Source organism: Humulus lupulus, chromosome 6 (assembly GCF_963169125.1).
Source record: "Humulus lupulus chromosome 6, drHumLupu1.1, whole genome shotgun sequence".
NCBI classification, from domain to species: domain Eukaryota; kingdom Viridiplantae; phylum Streptophyta; class Magnoliopsida; order Rosales; family Cannabaceae; genus Humulus; species Humulus lupulus.
The window spans coordinates 215,491,877-215,504,099 of NC_084798.1; the positions used below are offsets into that span (position 1 = coordinate 215,491,877).

Sequence of the window (12,223 nt, forward strand, 5' to 3'; positions counted from 1 at the left end):
AATTTCCGTTATCTACACACTTATATAAAGAGTTATGTATATATATTCCCAAGCATATATATCATGACCAAACAAATCAAAAATATAGTTTCGTTCTATTACTACTCGAGGAAACTGGCAAACTAAGATGGGGTGGTCTTCATGGTTGACGCTCCTCGTTTGCCTTGTTTTACATGATTCTCAATCTCTAATCTATTCCTCTATTTTTTATCAAAATTTGTTGAACTAAAATCACAAATAATTTATCAAACTAATAACTCAGAATAAAAATACAGTCATTCTGCCTAAAATTGTATTGTTATATTCAATTTTTTTTGTCATCAAAATCAAATTTAAAAGTTTATTTTGAACTATTTTACAAAATACATAGTCAAAAAAATAATTTATCAAAACATAAAATTCAAAATATATAATGAGTCAAGACACATTGTTAGTATAAATCATTTTTTAAATCAAATATTCAAAATCCTTTTGGATTGATTCGATGAAATTACTTTATTATTGGTCAGTATTCAAAGAGTATAATTTTCAACGTATAAGAACAAAAACAATAATTTAAATTATATAATATATGGCACAAAAGTCCTATAGAAAATAAGTTTTTGGGGCCCAGCTTCATTACTTTTGCATCGGTCCAAATTAAATAAGTGTTCAGAAACAAGACTTTTCCAACCCGGAAGATATATCAACTCATGCATTATTTTCTTTTCTTTCTTTTTGACACAATCAATTGATCACATATGACCATAATGGTAAGCAGCTATATTTACACACACACACACACATATATATACATATACATAAATATAAATATCAGGACCGAAACCAAACAAAAATAGAGTTTTTGTTCTAACTACTTTGAGGAACCTGCGAATCTAAGATGGGGTGGTTGGTGTTTCTCGTTTGCTTTGTACTACTTGATTCTCAATTTCTAATCTACCCCTCTACTCCTTTACCTTCTCAATTGTGCCATCCAGATGAGAGATCTGCTTTGCTCAAATTCAGCAACTCCTTATCTCTCAATCCAGAATACTTAGATATTGCACACTTGAAGACTGTCTCTTGGAAGAATGGTACTGATTGTTGTTCGTGGGATGGAGTGTTGTGTGATCCTATTTCGGGTCATGTAATTGGCCTTAACATGAGTTTTAGCTTCCTTCAAGGCTCTCTTCATTCCAATAGCACCCTCTTCTCACTTCGACATCTCCAATCCTTAATCCTCGACGACATTAATTTCAATGGCTCTCCAATTCCTTCTGATTTTAGTAGTCTTGCCAACTTGAAAAGACTTAGCCTTGGTAATACCAATTTTTCTGGTAATGTACCTGTCGAGCTGTCTCACCTTTCTAAACTCTCTCATCTCGTATTTTCTTCTACAAATAGTATTTTTTTGGAGACATATGTCTTAAAAAGAATGCTTCAAAATTTCACCGATCTGAGGGAGCTCACTTTGAATCGTGTCGACATGTCTGATGTTCCATTAGATAGTTCATTCACGAATGTAAGTATTTCTTTGATGTTTCTTGATCTCAGTCATTGTGAATTGCAAGGGAATTTTCCAGACTTCCTCCTTCGCTTACCAAACCTTCATCACCTTGATTTATGGAACAACAATAATCTTACTGGCTCTCTACCTACATTTAATTGGACCAGTCCACTCAGGTACTTATCTCTTTCATACACAAGAATTTCTGTTGATTTGCCATACCTGTGTAATAGTGCCAAGTCTTTGCAAGCTTTGTTTCTTCGCAATTGTAGTTTTAGAGGTGCACCATATCCTACAAGATTGGCTAACCTCAGTCAATTAGTACAACTTGATACATTATTCCTTGATTACAACAATTTTGGAGGCCAAATCCCATTATTTTCTTTTAACCTCCAGCATCTCATCAAATTGGATCTTTCTGGCAACAATTTTGTTGGTAAGATTCCTGAAAATTTAGAAATAAACTCTACCCAAAGCCCATTCCCTATGCAATTAGAAGTCCTCGTCTTATCTGATAACTTACTCAGCGGATCAATACCTTCTTGGATGTATTCTCTTCCATTTCTAAAGTCTTTAAACCTAAATCGTAATAAAATTATTGGCCCAATTAAAGAATTCAAATCAAGATTTCTTGAAAGCCTTCAGTTGGGTACCAATAAGCTGCATAGTCTGATTCCAAGCTCAATTTTTCTACAAGAGAACCTAAGAATTCTATATCTCTCAACCAATAATTTGTATGGTGTTTTGGAGTTAAACAAGTTCTCAATGTTGAGAAATCTTGAGAATCTTGATCTCTCTTATTACAATTTCACTTTGAGTTCAAATAACTATGATGGTAATAATCTTTTTCCTCGGCTGCAATATTTGAGTTTGGCTTCCTGCAATATTGTTGCATTTCCATATTTTCTGAAAAGCTTGAAAAAACTAAAGAGGATAGACCTTTCCCACAATCAAATTCATGGTAGCATTCCTCAATGGTTATGGAATCAAGGCACAACTTCATTGTCTCATTTAAATATATCATACAATTTTTTGACACATGTAGAGCAAATTCCATTTCAAAACTTGAAGTATTTAGATCTTCGCTCTAATATGATACAAGGGAATCTTCCAATCGTTCCACCTTCATTGATTGTTTTTTTCATCTCAAACAATCATTTATCCGGTGAGATACCTTCTACATATTGCACTTTGAGTAAGATATACATCCTTGATTTCTCTAATAATAGTATTCATGGAAAAATTCCTTCATGCCTTGGAAATAAATCATTCCTCTCTGTGTTGGATTTGGATATGAATAATTTTAGTGGAGAAATCTCTCGTGACATGTTTGAAAATTCAACTAGCTTGAGGAGTCTACACCTTAGTGGCAATCAACTAGAAGGATCCCTCCCACGTTCATTGTGGAATTGCAAAAATTTGGAAGTTTTAGATGTGGGAAAAAACAAGATAAATGATACCTTCCCTCATTGGTTGGAAGATCTTCCGATGCTTCAAGTTCTTGTTTTGAATTCCAATAAATTCCATGGTTCTATAGGGACACCAAAGGTCAAATCTCCTTTTAATAAGTTGAAAATTATGGACCTTTCCAATAATGAATTTAGTGGTCTTTTACCAACAAAGTACTTTGAAAGTTTCACGGCTACGATGGATGGACATGCAATCGGGAATATGACACGCATAGGAGACCACTATTACCAAGATTCTGTGATTGTAGTAATGAAAGGTAGTGAACGTTCATTAGAGAAAATCATAAGTATTTTTATTACAATTGATTTCTCAATAAATCACTTTGAAGGAGAGATTCCAGAATCGATTGGAAAGCTTAAGGCACTAAAGGGGCTGAACTTTTCTCAAAATAAATTAAAGGGTTCCATTCCAATGTCATTGACATATTTAAGTAATCTTGAATGGTTAGATTTGTCGTCAAATGAGCTAGTTGGAACGATTCCAAATGAATTACCAAATTTGACTCAACTTTCAACTTTAAACCTTTCGCATAATAAATTAGTGGGACCAATACCTAGTGGAAACCAATTTGATACATTCAACAATGATTCATATAGTGGAAACTTAGAATTATGTGGGTTTCCTCTATCGAAATCATGCAACAATGGTGAGATGCAACAAGAAGGCGATCATGGTGAGAAACATGAAGATCATGGAATTTTTAATTGGAATATCGTGAAGATAGGATATGGGTGTGGAATGATAATCGGAATATTTTTTGGATATATAATGCTTTTCAATACAAGGCTTGATTCTTGGCTTCGGAAAAAGATTGGAAGAGGAGCGGGACAAAGACAAGGACAAAGGACAAAGATTGGAAGAAGAGGCGTTGGAAGCGAATGATCGTTTGAGAAGGATCTAGAATTTCAAACAAAATTAGGTCATGATCAAAAGCATTGCCATATGGTAAGTGTGGAAAACAAATTTAATATCATTTTAGTGATTCAAATTATTTATTTTATATTACCAAAATTGAATGACCCAATAATGAATTATTTATTTATTTTGTTTTATGTTTGTTTGTTTTGATGAAGTACAAAAGGTGGCCGCAGTGTTGATGATTTGAGATGTACAACTACTTATGATTTGCCTAGAATGATGCATGGATCTCTTTTTCTAATTTAATTGTCTTTGGATTGTTCTTCACTACTAAAAAAATGTCATGTCCTAATTGAACACCATTTTCTATTTTTTTTTCCGGTAAATATAGTTTTGCATTATCTATCAATCAATCCTTGTTCAAATGATATTTCATATTTTGTGTTAGAATTTATGTACAGTCGGATCCCGTATGATGATAATGGTGAGCAGACATGCATATTATATTATATCATATCATATTATATTATATTATATTATATATTGGGTATGGATGTTGTCTAGCACCTAACCGATCACTTCATAGAATTATAGTCATTTGATTAAAATCAATTAGGGATGCACACAGGTCGGATTTGCGGGTTTCGAGTTTATCGGGTTCAGATTTTGCGGGTTTCGGATTGAGAAAAATAGTACCGAAACCGATCTGAAATTTTTGAGTTTTTCAAGTTTTGGGTGTCGGGGTTTTTTCGGGTTCGGGTTTCGGGTTGGGCTGGGCCTTTTGGGTTTTGGGCCGAAAAGCTCAATTTGGCAAAAATACCATTTTTCAAAAATATCATTTTTAAATAAAACTGAAAAAAAAAATGTGTGATAATATGAATGTTCTTTTTTTTTTTTTTTTTTTTCACTAAATACACTATTTTATGTAAACTTTCCTTTATACAATTCTAACTACCAAGAAATTAATTGAAAAAATAACTCAAAAATCTAAATTAACTAACATATCAAGTTTTCTTTAAAAATGAATAATACGCATATAATGTAATTTTTCTTTTCCAAATGTTTTGTCATTTAAACTATGTTATTATACATCCTTTCATTTTTTTTTTAAAGTAAGAAAAGAAAAGAAAGAAGAAGGAAGTTAAAATATAATGTCAATCAAAAGTCCAGAAACAAAATACAAACAAAGTTCAAATTACCAATTACAAACATAAAAAATGTCAAAGTCCTAAAATATAACCATAAACAAAGATAAAGTTCATAAACTAAAGTACATAACAAGTTAACTACAAAACCATAATAAAGTCCATAAGTCTACAACCATAGACATAAAGTCCATGAAAATTCAAAATACAAAAAAGTTCATGTCCTTTCCTTCATTCCTTTCAAAATTCAAAGAAATTTTTTTTTAAAGAAAAGAAATCAAGGATAATATATAAAAACATACTAAGTAAAGGCAGGCAGGCACGAATAAATTCTTACAAGAAATTCTTTTAATTCATAGATTGTTGTGCATATGAGACTGAAAACTGAAAATTGACAGAGGATGAAGTTGGCCCAGTACTTGTAGGATCATTGGTCATCTCTACAAATATTATTAATATAAAAGATAAATATTAGATTATAAAACATTCACACACTTAAAATAAATATTTATAAGTTATTAGTTTAGTTGCAAGTTCAACCACGAAAATCCAAATAAAATGTAATAAATTACCTGACTCAAGATATTCCGATGTTTGAAGCGCTTCTTTTTCATCCTTATAGTCTCGAATAATGATGGGTTGATGTGATATGCTCCACCAGTTATTGAGAAAAATTAATGCTTCGACCATCCTTGGGCTTAGCAAGCTTCTAAAAGGATCTAAAATCCGACCTCCTATAGAAAATGCCGACTCAGAAGCAACGGTGGTAACCGGTATAGCTAACACATCACGAGCCATGAGTGATAAGATCTTGTACTTGCACCCACTACTAGCCCACCATCCCAAAAAATTAAAATTCTCACTTGGTCGCTCACGTTCCTCTTCCAAATATTTATCGACCTCATTTTTTGTCATTCCATCATCCTTCTCCAATCTCCGTGCCACAAAACTCATCATGCCAATTTCGTGACTTCTTGTTTGCACTAGGTTGACCACTAACATGCATGACGAATGTGGATGAAGCACTAACAATAGATGTTGATTGTAGCTGAGTCATAGATGTCGATAGATGAAGACTTGATGTTGTCTCATTATATTGATCAAACATTGCCCGCATTGTCTTCTCTACCCTTTTCACCATCTCTTTGCACATCATCTCATCATAAGTAGCACTAAACCAATGGCTGAGATAGTCAAGCTTGTATCTTGGGTCAAGGACCAAGGCAATTAGAAGTGCCTCATTGCAATTATCAAGTTTTCCCCAATACTTGTCATACTTTAGTTTCATGCTCATTGCCATTGTCCTCAATAACTCATTCTCATCATCGTCAGCTACTAAGTCATACAGCTCCTGTTGCATATTGCAGATCTCAATGACGTGCTTATTAGCAGTAACATAAGTAGACCCACTAAACTTTAATGTTACTTCGTAAAAAGTCTCCAAAAACCTCAAAAACACTAAAGCATTATCCCAATCATCAACAGTGGGGGGCCCTCCTTTGGTTTTCCATCTTTGTCAACCTCATCAAAATATTTCATATAATTAGCATCTTTTTTCATCATGTCAAATGCCTTCGAAATTTTATTGCACAATTGAGCATTAGATATGTGGAGTTCCACCTTGTTGGGACATCTAAATACAGAAGCCCTTTACAGTCAATCATTTCCTGCATGACACGCTCCTTAAATTTTTTTAGCCTAGCAGGAGAAGACCTAACGAACCTCACAGCATTTCTAATTGCTGCAATTGACCAATGTTTTTCCTTCAACCCTTTAGTGACAATTAGGTTCACTATATGAGCGCAACACCTCATATGTAAAAACTTTCTATCCAAAATTAGTCCCTTCTCTTTCTCCTTGAATTGTTGCCTCAAGTATCTAATGGAAACATCATTAGAAGAAGCATTGTCTACCGTAATGGTAAACAACTTAGAGATGCCCCAATCTAAAAGACATAAGTCGATCTCATGGCCAATGGTTTCCCCTTTATGATCTACCACTTGGCAAAAAATTATAATTATTTTCTGATACTCCCAAGAATTATCAATCTAATGAGCAGTGATGACCATATAATTCAAATTTTGAATGGAAGTCCAAGTATCGGTAGTAATCGATATCCTCTCACGGCTCAAAATATTTTTCAATGTCACCTTCTCCTCCTTATATAACTTCAATACATCTTTAGCAACAATCATTCGAGAAAGGATCTCAAACCTAGGTTGGAGTGTTTTGACAAATCTTTTGAACCCTTCACCCTCGACATATCTAAATGGTAACTCATCCAACACAATATGTTGTGTGAGGGCTACCCTACAAGCTTCTTTGTTATAAGCTGCCGCTACTAAGCTTGTTTCCCCCTCTTTCCCTCCCTTTACATGTTGAAAGCTTAAAGTCTTTTGTCTCTACTCATGAATCTTATACAGACTTAGCTTGCATACTTTCTTAAAATGGTTCCACAAATGACTAGTCCCATATTTTCTACTGTCACACAAGAAGTCAGACCCACAATAATTACATATCACTTGGGGGGAGAAGACTCTTCGTTAGGATCTGTCGAGGGTGGAGGAGGATCTTCCTTAGTAAAATGATCCTAAACAGATGACCCTTTTCCCTTTGTTTTCCCGGTACTACTAGCATTAGGGATGGGAGGTCTAACCCTCTTTCTAGCCCCAATTTTTCTACCCTTTTCGGTAGGAGGAGCAGGGTTTTCAGTCTGAGTGAGAGGTGGTTGATCTTGATCATCTATCAGGGGAAGAGTTTCATTTACCTCATCAATATCCATTACCTAATACGACATATTTAAGAAAAAACTAATCAACAGAGCAACACACAAGCCTATAATCCACTAAGTAAAGGCATGCATGAATAAATTGTATCATTAGTTATTTATTCCCTTGGATAAATTGTATAAATTAGGTTTAATGTACTTTGAATGCCCTTGTTGAACTTGAATTTATAACTCTAGTATAAATTGACGTTGTTTTTCTCTTACATTAGTGTTGTTTGATGGATTTATCTACTCTCTTGTTCAATTTTAGTCTCTTATAAATTTTAGTGTACTTTGAATATGTCGTTTCTATTCATCATTATTAACTCTAAACAAAAGACCCTACTGAAAAAACTAATCGGACTTTTCATAGAAAACAGTTATATCCAACAATATATATTATATATTAGACCAAACATAAACATATCCAACAATATATATTATATATTAGAACAAACATATTCAACAATATAAACATATATTAGACAAAAAAATCACAAAGATCAATGCAACCCCTTAAAAAATTCAACACAAAATCTACAGTTCAGCAACACAAAACTTGGACTCATACATTCCTTTTCCTATCTCCTTTTTTTTAATCTTCCATCATTTTCACAACTATTGTGCTTCTACACTACCAAAAACTTGTCCATTTCAAGAAAAACTCATATTCAACCTCAAATACAACGGCAAAATAAAAACAAAATCGAAAATGCATAAGAGACAAAAGTAACCGCGGTGGTGGCGCTGTGGCAGCGAAGGGAGGAGATGAGGCTGGCTGGTGGTGGCATTGTGGCTGGCGTGCTCCCTGGGCAGTTGGGTGGGTCTCTCCTCTCTTGACCGTGCGTGAGAGAGAAGAAGAAGGGGGGCTGGACTAGAGCTGGTGTGACCGTGTGTGTGAGTGAGGGAGTTGGGTGGGTGGCTGAGCACCGTGGCTCTGCTGCTTAGTGAGGGAGGCGGTCGTTCATGAGTGAAGGTGAAATAGAAGATTTTTTTTTTTTTCAGTTAGTTTATTTTAGGGTTATCATTTGTCTTTTTCAGAATTTTTTTTTTAAAATTTCGGTCGGGTTCGAGTCACACCCAAACCCGAAATTATTTCATTTTAAAACCCGAACCCAACCCGACATATTTCGGGTTCGGGTCGGATTAAGCCCAAAATGGACAGGTTTTCCAAAAATTCGGGTTCTCGAGGTTCAAGTCGGGCGGGCTTTGTGGGTTTTCGGGTTTTGCGGGTCAAATGTTCACCCCTAAAATCAATGACTGGGATTATCTCTAAAACAAACAATAATTTTTCTAAATTTTTTTTAATCAATTTAGGGGTAAAGTAAAGGTTAACTGGCTAGAGTGGTTTTGGATTGAGAGCTTTACACATTAGTAGGAGTAAACACCTGAAAATTAGTTTTTTGGTCTTAGTACTCGAAAGTCACCTGAAAATGAATAATCACTCTCTTTGTCTATAGTGGAGAGTAAAAAGAGAGAAAGAAATAGAGAAATGGGAAAGAAGAAGGGAAAGGGACTTTGATTTAATCAAGTATCACAATACCCTAGCGAAAATTTGACCTCAATAAATTCTCTCCAAAATTTTCACACATTTATGAAATATCTATACTTTTAGGGGCGACTTGTTGCTACTAATATGCCTCATGTCTCCCCTAATGATTTTTAAAAGTAAAATAAAAAATAAAAATATATGGATTTTAAACTTAGAATTATTAAAAAAAACCATTACGTAATTTTAATTATTTACTACTTTAGACATCCTTACTAGATTAAGAAAAATAATTATTAAAATGAATTAATAAATTTATAATTAAAAATTTCTTAAGTAATAAAGGGAAAAATTATTTATTAGTTAATTATAAATAAAAGAATAACTAATAAAAATATTCATTTCTAAAATATTTATCAGATCGCCACCCGGTGTGATCTAATATCAACAATTGCACTAATCAACAATGTGTTTATTCACTTCCGTAACTGTTGGTTTAGTTCTCATTAAAACTAATGTATGCATGGCACTTTGATTGGTTTTAGAAGATTCAAGCTTCAATAAATTGTTTATATTCAGTTGGGGTTCTTAGTCTATATATTGGCTTGTACTCTTTATTTGTAATAAAAAAAACGTAACAGAGGGTTTGAGAGAGAAAGTAGTGAGCGGTCAAAGGGTTAGGGATTTGACAAAGGGACTGCCAAGGTGTTCTCCTCTAAGATATCTCAAATCTATTCAAGGGAGATTGGTTCTTGTTGTACTGTTCTATTGTAATATTGCCACATTCATAGTGAAGAGATTGAGTTCTTTATGTGGAGTTCAAAGAGGATTAGCCCTTGTATTAAGGGTGAACCTCTATAATTTTCTGGTGTTATTTATTTTCTGGTGTTATTTATTTTCTGCCTATTATTTATTTTCTTCTATTTTTTTCTGGTTCATTTTCTGGTTTGTGTTTTGGTTTGTTGTGTGTAGGACAAAGTTGAGGTTGTTGATTACACAACAAATGGTATTAGAACCAGGTTCATAAAGATTCTCAACTTGGTGCATGATTTGAAACAACAAAGTAACAAAGAAGAATGACAAGTGCTCGATTGCTGGTCTGAGAAGAATTCAAAAGAAAGCTCAAAAGAATCAATTCAAGATCCATCAAGAAAGATGTCTACAACAAAGATAGACATTGAGAAATTCAATGGTAAAAATGATTTTTACCTTTGGAGGGAGAAGATGAAATCTCATCTAGGAAACATAGGGGAAGATGAAGCTTTGAAGGAAGAAGATTAAATGTCAGAAACCATAGAGAAATCTAAGAAGGGAGACATTTTGAAGAAGGCAAGAAACATAATCGTGTTGAGCCTTGAAGATGAAATCTTGAGGAAGGTGAGTCGAGAGGAGACTGCAGTTGCTATGTGGAACAAATTGGAACAAACATTCATGACAAAGTCCTTACCAAGAAGAGTTTACTTGAAACAAAAATTCTATGGTTTCAAGATGAATGAAGGTAAACCGGTTGATGAAAATTGAAATGATTTCACTAAGTTGTTGTCTGATCTTTGCAGCTCAAATGCCAAAATTGAAGGGGAAGATCAAGCAATTAATTTATCTGCTCAATTTATTTCAATCACAGAGATAGAATTCTTTATGCTAAAGACAATTTAGTGCTGGAAGAAATAATTGGAGCTATCTACTCTAAAGAAATGTCTTTAAAGAATAGTGGCAAGTTGTCAGGAACAAATGGTGAAATCCATTTCACAAGAGGAAGACATACTCAGAGGTTTAACAACAAAAAATCGAAGTCAGAGCAATTCAAACTTCAAGATTCGAGAAAGATCGAGTTCTAAAGGTCCAAACAAGGATGGCAACAAGTGTTTTTTATGTGGCAAGGTTGGTCACTATAAAAGGGACTGTTATTTCAACAAGAATAGGAATAGCAGGGATATAAAGGAAAATCAAACTGGAAATAAGTTTGAGAATCAAGATTCAGCAAACTACACTGATGGTTATAGTTCATGAGAAGTTCTTCTCGTTGCATCAAACATTTCAAGTGAGAAATGGATTCTTGATTCCGGTTGTACCTTTCATATGACATTCAACAAGAAAGTCTTGAAAGAATTCAAGCCAAGTGGTGGCAGGGTTGTTCTTGGAGACAGTAACACTTGCAAAGTTGAAGGAATTGGCGGTGAACACATCAAGATGGTTGATGGAGCTACAAGAATTCTCAAAGATGTAAGGTATGTTCTTGAACTCACTAAGAATCTAATATTTGTGGGAACTTTAGATGATGCAGGTTATACAAACAAGATTGAAATTGGCATCATGAAGAAAAGTCGTGGTTCTCTAGTTGTTATCAAGGGAGAAAAATGAAATGGCTTGTACTATCTCATAGGATAAACCATTAGTGGAGATGTGGCACTAGCAACAAGTGATGAGGATTCAAAAACAATTCTATGACATAGAAGACTAGGCCACATCAGTGAAAAGGGACTCAAAGTTATGCATGATCAAGGGTTCTTTGGAAAAGATAAAATCAGCAAAGTAGAGTTTTGTGAAAGTTGCATTATTGGAAAACAACATAGACTCAACTTCAAAACAGGTCAGCATACATCAAGAGGTATATATATTAGATTATATACACTCTGATTTATGGGGCTCCGAAAAGGTACCTATACATGGAGGTAATGTTTACTTTATGTCTATTGTTGATGATTTTTCAAGAAAGGTTTGGCTATTTTTGTTAAAATCAAAAGATCAAGCATTTGAAAAGTTTAAATAATGGAAACTTTTAATTAAGAATTTGACAGAAAGAAAAATCAAAACACTAAGAAATGACAATGGCCTTGACTTTTGTAGTGGAGAATTTGATAATTTCTGCAGAAACAATGGAATTCAAAGGCATCGAACTGTTAGAGTCACTCTTCAGCAAAACGGAGTTGCTGAGAGGATGAATCACACATTGCTTGACAAAACCAAATGTTTAATGATTAGTTCTGGTTTGCCAAAGTCATTTTGGG

At 34.0% G+C, this 12,223-nt stretch overlaps 1 protein-coding gene across 1 annotated transcript; it reads left to right on the forward strand.

Annotated features, from left to right (window-relative positions):
• Nucleotides 1–825: 825 nt before the first annotated feature.
• Nucleotides 826–4,274, forward strand: LOC133783225 (receptor-like protein 7). Its single transcript, XM_062222771.1, has 2 exons — nucleotides 826–3,901; nucleotides 4,030–4,274. Exon 1 carries the CDS (start codon nucleotides 881–883, stop codon nucleotides 3,836–3,838), a length of 2,958 nt encoding a protein of 985 aa, XP_062078755.1. The 5' UTR covers nucleotides 826–880; the 3' UTR covers nucleotides 3,839–3,901; nucleotides 4,030–4,274.
• The last annotated feature ends 7,949 nt before the right edge of the window (nucleotides 4,275–12,223 follow it).